Raw genomic sequence first — 15526 nt, forward strand, 5'->3', positions numbered from 1 at the left:
GAAGACCAGATTAGTAATATTCATCAAAGAACCCCCCTCTTCCAGTTTGGTTTCAGAGTTTTGAATTTTGGGGCCACAGAAAAGCAACTCAAAGGTCACAAACTAAATCATAGGCAAGGAGGATACATGTTGCATGGATGGATTGTCTACCCATGGGCTCAGAGATACATTATTTTACAGATGAGCAAACGGAGGCTCAAGTGGCATATATTAATGAAAAAGAAGGCTAGACAGGGGTCAGGAGATCCAGGTCTGAGCCTTGTCTCTAGCATCTATTAACTTACTAGAAGTGACTATGGCCAAACCACTTTACTAATCTGAGTCTTAGTTTCCTCATCTGTAACATGGGGCTGATAATCCTTGCATTGCCCATCTCTTTGGGCTGTTGTTAAGGAAAATGCTTCATCAGTTCTAAAAAGGACTAAATAAATGCAAGCTGACAGAATGATTACTGTGCAGTGACTTTGTCCAAGGCTATATAACTAGTAAGTGTCACAGCCAGAGTAGAGTTTCCACCATTATGATTTTCATTGTATAGCTCTCTCCATAATAGTACCCAGCTACTAATATTTCATTTTTGGGACAATGGGCCATTTGGTTAATTGGATAAACAAAGACTTAAGGCTTTCTAGGTATAAGGCAGTAGGCTAGGGGAAATTTTAAGAACAAGATGGAGTTTCACCTCCCAAGGAGTTTATTAGCAGTCACCATTGCAAGTAAAGGCATCATGAAGCCAGAGACTTCCTCACAATGCCTAGTGTTCCATGCTCTCTCAGCTCCTCAACTCTACTCCACCACTGCTTCCCTGGCTGTTGTCTGAACATTTAAAGACATCACTATGTATCTGCCCTGCCCAACTTTGTGTGGCTTCCCCGTAGAGTTCCACCTCATCCTCCCAACAACCCCAGACAGATTTCCCAGGTATCATCAGAGGTCTCAAAGGGAGTTCACATTAAATAAAGAGCTTGAAAGGAGAAGGCAGTTCTTGAGGATGACGAAAAAGATCTGTTTTGGGGAGAAGTGTGTCAGGGGATGGGGAGATCCTTTTGGAAAGGAGGAGGGGTTTTAAAAAAAAGCCAGATGCTGTTTAGAAATGTTCCCACTCACCTGGGCACAGTACTGAGACTTGGCTGCAGCAACTAGGAGTTTCAACACTGGCTGAGATTGAGAGACCAAGGGGGTCACTGCATGGATGACTGCGGTAAATTTGGAAGGGGGCTTTAAACCTGAAATGAAAATCACAGAGCTACTAAACAAAGCACTCAGAATCATAGAAAATTATCCTGCCCTTCTCCCAGACTCCCCACCTGGATCCACTAGAGCAAACATTCCCTTTGGGTATAACTTTCCTTAGCCTTCTCTCTCACTAGGACAAAGTTGTCTAATAACCATTGCTTAGCTGTGTCGGTAAAGAAGGAAAAACATTTTTTTTTTGATGATCCTATCCTCCTTGCACTATGCCTTTTCATCAATTTGATGGGGTTTTCTTCCCCCATTCCTTTTCTCAGGAATCCAATGCCATTCTCATTTAAAAATTTATTCTCAGGAAAGGATACAGGTGATACCTCAGTGTGAATTTAGATGACTTTTTATTTCTTTCAGGATATTTACAGAGAGAAATTTTCCTTTTCTTTTTTGTAACATCTGTTGAACTTTTTAATTGGCATAACTTCTAATTTTGTATTTTATAAGTTAGTCAACCTAATTGCCTTAAGAGCCAATCCAAGGAGTCCATCTCTTTTTAAAAAACATTATTTATGAGAGAAACTTTTTAATTATAGAATGGAAGGTTTTGCCTGCATTAAAGGTATTTCCAATGTGTCTTATCTAATAGTACACTAGAATGAATGGGAAGGACACTGTACCTTTAAAAAGAGTGCTACGGAAATTTGCTAGAAAAAAAATTGCTAGAGAAAAAACCCCAATAACAACAGTGCCTCAAAAGTCTTGTAATTGGCCATTTGGTTAATTGGATAAACAAAGACTTAGGGCTTTCGAGGTATAAGGCAGTTTTAAATTGTAAAACTACTCAAATATTACATAACCAAGTCACTTTTAAGGCCACTGCTACTTCAGTAGCACCTACTTACACAAACTTAATAGTCTGATTATGAATAACTTTCTTTCCATTTGAAAGTAATATGGCAAATAGGTATCTTAGCATGGTACCTACTATACAGTGGATACTTAATAAATTTCTCCTGATTAGTTGGTATCCAGATAAATACACGGCAAGAGCATTTATGGAGTGTTTACTATGTGTCACTATGTGCTCTCTATTTCTCCATCACTTGGCTCCTGGCATTTTCTCCAGGTATCCTCCTGGGCCTGGAGGCTCTCCCTTCTAACCAAAGTCTACTGACTTCTCTAGTTTCCTTTCCAACTAAAGATCTTAGCTTCTACAGCAGGGGTGGGGAACCTTTTTTTCTGTCAGGTGCCATTTGGACATATAACATCATTCCCTGATTGTATTTGTTCAAATATTAAATTAATTCATCCCTAAAAAGCTACCAGATTTATTGAATTTCAAATCCCATCTGTAACAGGTAATGCCAGACCAATATGGCCACAGGTTAGAAGTTCCCCCACCCCTGTTTTAAAGGAAATCTTACATTAGAATCTTAATTCTAATGCCTTCTCTCTTTTAATTATTTTCCTATTATCTTGTATATAGTATGTTATATTTTATGCTATTCCCCCCCCCCAAATTGTGAGTTCACTGATGGCAGGAACTAACTATGTTTTATTACTTTTTGTATCCCCCCCCAGTGCTTATTATGCCCCCTGAGGCACAGTATGTAATTAAAAATTGCTTATAAAATAACTTGACTGTGCTAAAGGCCAGGAATAAGAAACAAAAAAATCCATATGTGCAAGGAGTTTGCATTCCAAGGGGAAAAAACAACCCAAAAAGGGGAACTGAAAAGTGGATAGGCAGGGAGACAGCATTCCCAAATGGCAACAAATGGAACTTTAAGAAAACTATATAAATTGCCCTTTCTATCCATTTTGCTACAACTAATTCCTCTTGTGATTTTACTGTTATTATTATTAATAGTATTGAAATGGTACTTTAAGTTTTTTCAAAGCTCTTTAAATGCATTATCTCATTTGATCTAACAATTCAGGAAGGTAGCTGCTATTATTACCCTTATTTAATAGACAAGGAAACTGAGGAGAGCAGAAATGACTTGCCCAGGGTCACAAAGCTACTAGGAGTCTGAGGAAGGATTTGTACTCATAACTTCCAAACTCCAGGTTCAACATTCTACCCACTGTATGACCTAGATTTCCTGGCTATTTTCATTAAATCAAGAATTAATACTCTCATCTTAAGATTTTCCTAAATTTCTATATCATTATAATATTCCTATTAAACATGTCAACTATAAAGGCAGAGTTCTATTATGATAAGAAATGTGTATAACCCAATGATCTTTTCATCTCGGCTAAATCAATTCCAAAGAGGAAGTTACCTTAGCAGTTCTCAAATGAGAGAAGACAGAGACAAAGAAACAGACAGACAGAGAGAGACAGACAGATATAAATAGAAACAGAGAGTTAGAGAGACAGAGAGATGGAGACAGAGAGGGACAGGATGTGAGGGAAGGGAGAGATTGAAGAGGAAGAAAAAGGAGGGGGAGAGGGAGAAAGAGGGAGGAGGAAGGGAAAGGCAGATAGAAGGGGAGAGAAAGATTAGGAGAGAGGAACAAGGAGAAGGGAAAAAGAAGACAGAGGTGGAAGGGAAGGTAAAGAAAGGGAGAGGAGAAACAGAGGAAGAGAAGAGGGAATGAGGGAGGAGAGAGAGACAGCAGCAGGGAGGGGAGGGAGAGGGAGAGGGAGAGGGAGAGGGAGAGGGAGAGGGAGAGGGAGAGGGAGAGGGAGAGGGAGAGGGAGAGGGAGAGGGAGAGGGAGAGGGAGAGGGAGAGGGAGAGGGAGAGGGAGAGGGAGAGGGAGAGGGAGAGAGGGAGAGACACTATGCCATTTCCAAGGGATTTGCTGAGACAAAAACTATAGACCTCCAAGGAGACTTTTTTTCTCAGACATGAGACAAAGATGAGACAAAATGCTATTGCACGGTCCTTTCTCTCAGTCACATCAACTCAACCTCCATTATCACTTTATGCTCCAGTCTACCTTCCCTTTTAGCACTTCTTTAAGTGAGAGCTCTTCTTAAGCCCATTTTTCTTTAGTACAGAGGTGTCATGGGGACAAGGGGATTATGGAATGAAAAAAAAAAAATAACGAAAACCACAGTCTTCTGCTATCACAAGTGACTATCACAAATGAACAGTTATTACAGTATCAGAGTCAAGACTAGCCATAAATTTGAGTGAACCTCATTGTAGATTTAGAGTTAAAAATGTCCTTAGAGGTCATTGAGTCCAACCTCTCATTTTATAGATGAGGAAACTGAGGTTTCAAGAGATTAAGTAACTAGTACTTACTGAACTAGTAGTGTCTGAAGTAGGAATTGAACTCAGGTCTGATCCCAAGTCCAATGCCTTAGAGATCCTCTAGCCCAATTCTTTTTCATGATTTGGTATGTTATTGCCAAAACCATCCCCACATACCTGTTCCCAGGAAGAAATGGCAGTACCATTGGATTTTATTTCTGGAAGGAATTGCAGCACAACTCACTTACCTAGATTAGCATAGTAGTATGGGAAATCTCCCAGATACGATGAATACTGTGGCAGTACGAACAGCCCTCCAGGATGTTTGTTCCATATTAAGCTGTTACGTGATATGTGCTTGAATATTCTGTCCTGAATAATCTGAGAAACAAAAAGCAGACCCCATGGTTTAAAAAAAAAATGGACATTTACCAAAGACCAGATTAAATATAACACCCAACTATGATAATAATAATAATAATAATAATAATAATAATAATAATACATAACAGAAAAATCTAGGATTTAAAATTTACCAAGCACAACCATTTTCCCCTGACAAAATTGAAACCAAAATCAGGAAATGATTTGGCCAAGGTCATTTAGGCTTTAAACTGGGATTCAAATTCCAATCTTTGATCCTACTTTCACTCCATATCAGGTCTTTCTGTAAGTATAGACACATTCCCAATGCATGGTCTGGATTCAGTTGGGCACTTCCTCACCTAAGCACAGAATCATCAGGTTAGAAGAGAATTCAGGGTCTTCTAGGACCACTCATCACTTTAGAAATAAAGTAAATTGAGACCAGGGAGGGTCTTGTTCAAAATGTTAATAACCTGCACTAGAATCCAGTTCTCACTTCCAACCCAGTGTTCTTTCAAGTGAACTATGTAGCTTCACCAGCCTTTCTCCGTTCCCCTCCCCCTCAAAGAGTCAAATACATAGCATACAACTAGAGAGGTGAAATGTTGAAGATGTAAAACAATTTTTATCCACACTAACATAGACAGCAGGGTACTCAAAGGGTTTGTTGCTACTATTACTGATTCTATTAAGGGGAGTTCTAAAAATGCCAGCTAATATTTATATGGTGCCCTAACTTAACATTAATTATCTTTTTGGATCCTTATTGTAATTCTGGGAGGTAAGTGTTATTCTTATCCCTGGTCTTTACAGATGAGACAACTGAGTCTGAGGAAACTGAGACCAGTTATACAAATCTAGTTATCTAAGACTGCAGCTGAACTTAGGTCTTCTTGACTTGAAATCTAGCACCCTATCCATTTTACCACATAGCTATCTCTGTTCTAATTAAGAGACAAGGATTTCTGGTTAACAAACATTCCTTCTGCTGTCAGTATTGTTTTAGAATATCTTCTGAAATTATTTGTTCTGGTCTCTTGTCTTAGTAAAGGATACTCATCATAAATGAATACTTCAATGATTGATAGGCCACCTTAACATAATGAAGGATGATGCCTACAGCAAAGTGCTATAAATGCCCATGTAAATGCATATGAAGTACAAGATATAGAGGAAGCTAAATGAATATTGATACCAAGACATGTTCTAGAAGCAATTTTTCTTTTTGCAAAAGTTGGAAATCTGGTTATTCACCTTTCAATTTCCTGTATCAGGCAAGGATAGGAAAAGGTTCTGTTTCACAAGGGTATTGACTATGAGAAGTGATACAACATTTTCTTAGAATGCCATCCTTCCCTGAAGTTATAAGAGGACAATGAGCACAAGTGTGAAGGTTAACACTCAAGCTATTTCATTAGATTCTCTGGAAAATGGTACCTTGAAGATGATTAGACTACAAATTTTAGTCAAACATTTTCTATTTAAAATTGTTTATCAACCATGAGTCTATTTAGTTCATTCTGAGGTTTCTTCTCCTTGACTTCCAAACTTTTGTAATTATATCATTTATATAGTAAGGCATTTTGAAAACAATGCCTCATAGCTGTGGTGATCTATATGTATTTTTTATGAAAAAAAAACAAACTTAAAATGAATCTTTGCCATTTCAGACATAAATTGCTTTATCTTTCAAGGTCCTGTTTAATGCAATGTGATTTGAAACACATTGTTCAGTCATCCAGTCGTGTCCAACTCTTCATGACGGTGGACTAGAGTGTGCCAATATTCTCCAAGAGGTTTTCTTGGCAAAGATAGTGGAGTGTTCTGTCATTTTTTTCTCCATGGGATCAAGGCAAACAGATTAAATCACTCACCAGGGTCACAAAGTAAGTGTCTAAGACTGGATTTGAACTTGGGACTTCCTGTCTCCAGGCCCAGCACTCTATCCACTGACCCATCCAGTTACCTCTGATTTAAATTATACCCCACCATAAATTGTTATAATTTTCCAAGGCTATTAATATCCTATCTCATTCCCCATAATAATTGGTCCTATATTAAAGTGGGTATCAATTATCTTAATGAGTTAATTGAATTCAACTTGTATTTTTAAGTACATATTGGGTACTTGAGTAAATGAAGGCACAAATGACAGAGAGAAGTCCTTGTCCTGAAAGTGCTGACAGTCAACTTTAGGGGGAAATCTCCAACAAAATCCTCCTAATTTTTCCATTTCTTGAGAGAGAAAAATGAAGCAAACATAAGTAGCTAGAAAACTGTAAGTTGGATGATGTTGCATTTTGTTCTTTTCTAAGACTAGTTTTCTGAAAACATGCATTTGGATAGACATTCTAAAATTTGTGGACATTTGAAAGTTACTTTGAAATACTTATCTTTTATTTTACATCAGAAACATGAGTTAATGTGATGGGTGTCACCTTAATTATGACAGGCATATATTGGTGAAAGGTGGGGTTTTAAGTTGGTAACTGTTCCATTTACCTTTGCAGTTTCATTGTCCAATTAGGCAATTCTTTTTATTGTTATTATACAATGTAAATCCCAAAAAATTCCCCTGTCCACTTTATGATGTCAATCTGTGTCCTTGACTCCTCTTTTCACCGAATTCCCTCATCTAGGGGCAAGTAGTCCCTCAAGCAAGTTCTGAACAAAGAGTAACAGAGTGAAATATTTGCAAGAAATACAAATGACATAAAGTCCAGAGATGTCACAAAGGAGTTTGTCATTCACTTTGACTTTCTGTATGGCACAGATCTCACTGTTCCAGATGGCATTCATAATTCTCTATCAGTGCTGCTATCTCTCAGGCTTTAAGGACCAAATAGAATAGATATATTTTAGAAAAATGAGCAAGTATTTTAATCACAGAACCTTGGAAAAAAAGATTATAATATGGTGAAAGGGTTATACACATGCACATGAGCATGTGCGCGCGCGCACACACACACACACACAAACTTTCCTTGAACCTGTATTAATTTTTGCCCATATAAAGAAAAGTAAACATGGGTTTTCTTTCCTTTATGGTTCCAAGAGGCCCTGCCAAGGATGAGGTCAAATTCTTCTTAATATGTGTGTCCATGACTTGGAAGAATCAGAATCAGGTGTCTACAAATAAAGAATGAGCTCCTTGAGGGCAGACTGTAATTCTTTTCCTCTCTGCCCTCTCCTCCCCTCCATTCCCCTCCTCTCCTCTTTCCTTTTATTCTCTTCTCCCTTCCCTTCCTTTCTCTTCTCTTCTCCTCTCCTCTCATCTTCTTTCCTTCTAATATAGTGAATTGAACATAGTAGCTACAAAAATAATGATGGTTGGATTAAGATGGGGAAAAAAAGCTGATTTTGAAGTCAGAGGATCTGGATTCAAATCCTGATTCTTCTATTTATAGTGTAACCTTGAACAAATCAATTCATCTTTCTCGACTTCAGTTTCTGCATTCTATAAAATTAGGATCTGGATTATATGGTTTCTGAAGTTGCTTCCCACTTGAGATCCATCATCATGAAACTAATGATTCCTTCTCTCTTCGTCGTATGAGCACTTGAGTCTTTAAATAATGGACAAAGAGAGGATGGTGTCATTTGGTGAGCCTGTGATTCAGTCAAGTGACCCATACAATTCTGAGTTGCATTCACACTGGGCCACCATATGCCATCTTACTCCATGCCAGTGCAATCTGCCACTCTCATATCTCTACATCACACTGAATGAGAATTTTTTTTAAAAATACCATTGTTGTGTGAATATTATACAACAGTATCAGCAGATGCCAGAATATACTGTCTTTAGTGTCCTATGACTGTGGAATGTTTAGAGGAAAAAAAGCAACCTTAGTAGATCAAGGTCCAATGAAGAACATGCCTCAATAGACACCTTTGAAAAACATTAAGCACATATCTACAATGTTAGCTATTTCATGTCTAATTGTGATTCATTGGTTCACAATATGGTTTCAGATAAGCCATTTTTTAATTCTACCTAACAATCATTTTTATTAAGTATTGTATTATAATGTGGTCATCCACCTTCTGTTCAAGATTAAGTCAGCAAAGCTTGAACCCAACAAAGTGAACTCTGAAAGAATGACCTTAATTGGAGAAATTATCTTTTTTGGGGAAATTATCACTAAATAACATGTGTGGAAATTGATCTAAGTGGCACAAACAGTTGTATTAGGGCAGCTGTCTTGCCTGCAAAGGATTCAAATGTTTCAAGATGGGAATGGTCTGAGGAGTCTTCTAGTAATCAAATCTTCAAGTAATTACAAGTTTTCTTATCTGTAGTTTAGAACAGAGAACCATGAAGCCAGGAAGGAAATGCCACTCCTCTAGGCAGCTAATGATCTGGTCAATAAGTTGAGGGCAACAGAATACTTGGGCCCTGCTATGGAGGGTTAGTTCCCAATTGTCCACTCTTTTTTGGGGGGTTTTCTTTTTAGTTTTTTTTGCAAGGCAAACGGGGTTAAGTGGTTTGCCCAAGGCCACACAGCTAGGTAATTATTAAGTGTCTGAGACTGGATTTGAACCCAGGTACTCCTGACTCCAGGGCCGGTGCTTTATCTACTGCGCCACCTAGCCGCCCCCAATTGTCCACTCTTAATTTCTCAAATTATATCACTGAATGATATATACCCCTCAAGCTAAAGAGTTCCTCAGGTTTCAAGCTAGACCAGTGATGCTTATGTGACAGTCTATCTGACTGTGGCTGATCAGACCAATATGAGTTTGGAATGTTCTACCACAGATCAAGTACAAAGAATCCACATGAATGTTTGGGATGGATTCGCTAACTGTGCATATCTCACATTTCTTTTGAGTTACTTCAATGCTGTTTCACTTATAAAGCAGAGTACCTTCTCTGCTGTGGCTATGCTACATACTAGAAGGTCCTGTGTCAGTGTCTCCCATATCACACAATCAATTCTAAAGTTCTTCAGAGAATCTTGAAAGTGTCCTTGTATCACCTCTTTTGGCCACCATGCTAGTGCTTGCCTTAAAAGGTATAATGAATTGAAGAGGTTTATTTAAAAAAAAAGAAAAGACATAGAATTCTATTTGTACAAGACTCAATTTTCTCCCTAATATGCTTTCATTGTGTATTTTAGTTAAAATTTTTCAAATAGGTTATTATTAATAGTAATAATAAAAACATGAGATTTGAACTGAGAGGGAAAACCTAAAAAGCACCTTTCTTATGGTCCTTGGTTAATATGCCAAACGATTACAATCCTTTCTCTGGACTCCAAGAAGAGATTTGGCAGGTCTTGTACATTTAGATGAAGTGTATAGTTTTTCCAATATTTTAGAATACATAAGCTTCCCCAGAGAAATGGATGGCTCCCATCCAAGGGAAAGGTGTTTCCACTGCCAACCTAGAGATTTAAACAGTTTTGACTCAAAACCCTTCTCTGATGCCACACAATACATGCAATCTTTTTTACCTGCCAGGCATATCAAGACACCTTAGCTAACATTGCTAACTCAATAATTGAAGGGGAATGACCTAGCAATGAGACCACAAGCAAAAGGAATAGTTTCTCATGAGGCCTTAGTCAAGATTGTGTCTTCACTTGTGGTTGTGAGAACTAAGCTTGGAATGGAAAGTTAGGATGAAAGGAGATATGTTTCAGTTCTAAAACTGGCTAACAAGGTCCTTGAACTTGCTAATCCTCAGTTTCCTCATGTTTAAATGGGAATGATAGTATTATTTACACTCCATCTTATTGGAATGTAGTGAAGACAGCAATTTGTAATACAGAAAAATTTGTGAGCAATCTTTTTTTTTATGCTTCATGGAAGTAAAAACTGAATTGATTATTATCCAAGATAAGATCTAAGAAGTAATTTTAGGAGAATATAGAAAGTTATTTTTGTTCAAGATAAGATCCATAAGAAATTCTGTGCAACTGGTGAGTTCCAGACAAGTATTTATTGTGTATTTTTATTCATCAGATATTGTGCTGGGAATATAAAGACAAAAATGACACAATCCTTGACCTCAAGAAACTAATAAAGGCAAATGGAGAGGCCATATGAACTAGATGGAAAGGAGAGAGAGAGCAAGCACCTGTTTGATGAATTTTATGTTACATATATTGCAAAAAGAGCCTTACAAATGATGTATCATTTAAATTGCCATTCCTCTGTAAAATTATATGTTATAATTTGAATTTTATAGTTGAGGAAACTGAGGCAGACAGAGGTTAAGGTAATATTTAAACAGTTGGAAGGAAGTTGATTATGAGAGGTGAAGGTGAAGAAGGAATACATTCCAGCCACAGGGGACAAGGGGACTTGTTATCTTTTGTTTTCAAAGACGACCAATGACATCACAGATGATGTAATGAATTAGATTTAAATGAGACAGAGATGCACAAAGTCATCAATCTCACTCTTTCAGAGTCACTCAAGTTCAAAGTCAGGATGACTGACTGTGGCCCAGGATGCAGGAGTTGACCTTGGTGTCTTCCATGTCTGACCAAACTCTAAGCCTCCATAGCTCCTGCTTCAGCCAACTTCAAGGTCATTGGAACAAATTGCTTTCATTCACCCATTCTGTGGAGGGAAATCTTCACATGCTTGGGTAGACAGCAACCCCTAACTGATCGTTTTGAAGCTTGGTTTATACAAGGTAGTTGTAACTAAAGTGTGGCCACTGTTTATGCTACAGCCTTGAGGAAGGGGGAGAGGGAAGGAGGGGGAATGTGCAAGGACATGGAGACAGAAGATGAAACACCACTTCAGGAAGAGAAAGAAGGCCATTTGGTTTCAGTCAATCCTTTCAAGGAGCTCAGTACAAAAAAATAAAGTCCTAGCAAATAGGCAAGAGAAAAATTGGCATAGACAAAGGTAGGCCTGGTCAGTCAGAAAGAATGGGCAGTAAGCAAACTCTGGAGAGAATGTAAGCATGAGTATGATTGTAAGGGTCTGAGCAAGCAAAGGCAAATCAGCTCAGAAAGTCTGGTCTAGCCAAAGAACCTATGTGAGTAGTAGGAGAGTGGTTACAGTGTGTGCCTCTCTTCCCCAGATTTTTCCAGTATAAAAATGCCCATTCCTTCTTGGGACAGCTTTCAAGGATTTTCTTTTTCCAGAATAAGTTTCCTAGAACTCTGGAGCCCTTTAGGTTCTTCTTATAATATTCCACACAAGCAGCATATCCAATTTTCTTTTCTAAATCAGTAGTCTGTAATTCTCCACCCACAGTTTCCCTAGTCTTAGCCTTTCATGTTATAATAGCTTATCATTAGGCCGTTTTTCACTCTCAAAGAGGTTCAGGGAATGGTTCAAGGGGTATTTTTTATAGGAGAGATTTCTTAATCTATCATTTTCTGATAATTATTTTATAGTATAGAAACTAGACCTGTGACTTCATTAATATAAGAGATTCCAGGTGAGCACATATCTTCTATTAAGGAAGAGCAGCACCTTCTACATAGCTTAAAGTTCTAACTTAAAAGACTGAGTGATTTGCTCAGGGGCCTAGAACTCAGGGGCAACTTAATGTGCAGGCAATATATCAGTTCTGGAATCAGCAGGATCTAAGTTCAAATCTAGCCTCAGACACTTACTAGTTTGGTGACCCTGGGCAAGTCACTTAACCCTATCTCCCACAGTTTTCTTATCTGTAAAAATGAGCTGGAGAAGAAAAAGATAAACCACTCCAAAATCTTTGCCAAGGAAACCTCAAATGCGGTCATGGAAAGTTGAACATGATTGAAATGACTCAACAACAACAAAAATAGAACAAGCATGTGTCAGAGATAAAACATGAACCCAAGTGTTTTTTAAGTTATCTCTTATAACTACATACATTTTGCATTTATATAGTTGTGTACAGGTTATATCACTTCTCAGGAGGTTCCTAAGGACAGACATCATCATTTTTTTTTGTTTTAATAACCCCAGAATGCATTATAGTATCTTGCAAAAAAAAGTAAGTCCTTAATAAATGTTTAATTGAATATATGACTTCCTTTTTCTTGAAGGGGGAAGCGTACAGAGGAGATGGTTTCTGTAAACTTGGGGCTGGATGCCATCTGACCATTAAGATTCTTTAATATTAATAAAGATTTAAAAAATAGCCCTTCTTAATTCTAGTGACTTCCCTCTGTTAATTATTTCCTACTTATTTCATGTGTAGCTTACTATGTGTGTATATATATACATATATATACATACATATATACATATATATTTGTTTGCATGTTTTCTCCTCATTAGATTTTAAGTTCTTAGAAAGCAAGGGCAGTCTTTTTGTATACTTAATAAATATTGATTGACTGATTATTAACTGGGATGATTCTGGCATCATTTTTTCCTATATCACCTTGAAGCTAATAGAAATTGAATCACAGATGACTAGAAAACTAAATGTATTAAGCCTTCAACCAGAACACAGTGTACAGAAAACTGCTTTGAATGTTTGGAGGTACAGGAGCAAGAATGAAGATTTTCCCCACTTGGCTGCTAACTTCTCAGAGTGAGTTCCGGAAATAGGTTTTTTAAAAGATCCCTTGGAGCATGAATGACAGAAAGACAATCATTAAATACAAATCCCCCCAAAGCTTCAATTCAGTGCTGGTTTCTATGTTAGGTAGTTTCCACTGCTCATCAGATACACTTTCGTGTAAGGATTTCAACAGGAAAAGAAACACTTCCTTGGGCTGGAAAGGTGATGGGAAAAGGGAGGTGTGTGTGTGTTGGAGGGGGAGGGAGAAGGAAAAGGAAGCAACATTATTCAATAAGAAAAGTCTTTGTTTCTCCCACTGGGAAACCAATCACATATCATCAAAACCAAGGTCATTCAACAAAAAAACACAAGGCAAGAAAGCCACATAACGAACTGACTAATATCCAAAGACTTTCACTCACCTCTAGTGTAGTTAATACAATCTTCTCAACTGAAGAAAAATAAGCCTCCCACAAGAACTGTGTCTGTTGTCTAAGTGCTAGGATTTTATCCTGATGGATAGACCTGATTGTAGAAGGAATCTGCAACATAAGGTTAAAAATAATTAGCTTTGAAAGAAAAAATATATTTTAGCTAAATTAACACAATTGAGTAAGGATAGTGTTTCCAACTCAAAATAGCAAATTTTTAGAATCCACATCTATTTCAATGTATTGATTCATCTCTATAAGTAATACCTTCTACAAAGCTATGCAATCACCCAAATAATCAGGTAACAAATGGTAGTTAGAGAATGCTTTATTTAATGTTTGCAAACCACTCTATTTACATGATTTCATCTGAATCTTGCTACAGCCTTATAGGGAGGTAGTACAAGTATTATTTCCATTTTTCAGAATAGGAACCTGAGGTTTAATAAGGTTAAATGACTTGCAATTGGTCAAAAAAATTAGTGTCATAGGTGGGATGCAAACTCAGATCTTCTTGACTCCAGTTATACACAAATCAGTATTAAATACCTTTAATATGTGGAATCTAATGGACATGTTTAAGTTAAAATAACAGGGGGGTTTTGGGTGGGGGGAATTAGGGGAGTTGTTAATCTGGAAGGGCTGCAAGGGAACTAGTTACTCAGAAAGCTAAAAAAAAATTGCTGTCAGAGCTAACTAGTGACCTTCATTTTCTCTAGTTAGAGATGTTGCAGACCTTTCTGGGATAGTTTTTTTGTCTTGGAGTATAAGAGTAAAGTCTCTGGGATAGATTCAGGGGGGTTACTTGGAAAAGCTTTAATACTAGATGTCTAGAAAACAGGAAGAATTTGTACCAGTTATGCTGAAATGGTAATATATATATATATATATGAATGACTTGCAATTTTTATTGTGAGGGGAGAGCTACTGCCTAAGAATCAGGAGAACTGAGATCTAGGCCTGACTCTAGTCAGCAAACCTGAGCCTCAATCTATAAAACAGGGCCAATAGCTCCATGCTATATAGTGCAAGGGACTTTAAAGGATCTATACCAAGTTACCTTTTATTATATGCAAACTCACAAAATATTTTCTTGAATAATAATAACTTATCCTTATATTCACACTCTATACAGAGTACTTTCATGCACTCTCTCATGTAAGCTTCAACAACCCCATGAGATAAGTAGGGCAGATATCACCTTTATTGTAAATGAAGACATTGAAGTTCAAAGAGGTTGCCTTGTCCAATCAAGGTCATATAACAAACTAAGAGATGGAGTTAGATGATCTCAGGTCCTTAGATTCTATATCTATAGAAGAAGACAAAAGAATCTAAAGAGAGGACAAAAGGCTCTTGTCTAAGCATACCACAAAATGGTAAATTAAAGAACTTTACCAGAAAATATAAATGAACTGGCATAGAAACTTGAGGTAAAAAATACTTTGGATAATATTGACTAATGCAGGTAGGAAACTATAAAGAAAAAAGACACAAACACCTCAATTGACTGGAAGAGTTTAAAAGTGTTAGATATAGATATAGATATAGATATAGATATAGATATAGATATAGATATAGATACAGATATAGATATAGAAATAGAATGTAAGCCTCATTAATCATCTCTTTTTTTAAAAAATATTTATTTCAGTTTTAATTCATGGAATAAAACAAGCATTTCTATAATGCAACATAAAAAAAAGATGGTTGTACTTGAAACTGCAAACCAATTATGTGCAACTTACTATTTCTTTTAAATATGTAAATAAAGTTCTCATAAATTTTTTTTCCTTCTTGTCCTAGAGATGGCTGCTTTTAGACACAAATATATTATAAAAATGTGTATGCCTGTGTGAACATGC

General features: G+C 37.1%; 1 protein-coding gene across 1 annotated transcript in view; it reads right to left on the reverse strand.

Annotated features, from left to right (window-relative positions):
• EXT1 (exostosin glycosyltransferase 1) overlaps positions 1-15526 on the reverse strand; it is a 342884-nt gene that overhangs the window by 23528 nt on the left and 303830 nt on the right. Inside the window, exons 4-6 of the mRNA XM_074201381.1 lie at positions 13653-13772; positions 4646-4778; positions 1108-1226 (exon numbers count right to left, since the gene is read on the reverse strand). Of these exons, the coding sequence (XP_074057482.1) occupies positions 1108-1226; positions 4646-4778; positions 13653-13772 (372 nt within the window). The remainder of the gene's footprint in view (positions 1-1107; positions 1227-4645; positions 4779-13652; positions 13773-15526) is intronic.

The sequence above is a fragment of the Macrotis lagotis genome, chromosome X (assembly GCF_037893015.1).
Source record: "Macrotis lagotis isolate mMagLag1 chromosome X, bilby.v1.9.chrom.fasta, whole genome shotgun sequence".
Lineage (NCBI taxonomy): Eukaryota > Metazoa > Chordata > Mammalia > Peramelemorphia > Peramelidae > Macrotis > Macrotis lagotis.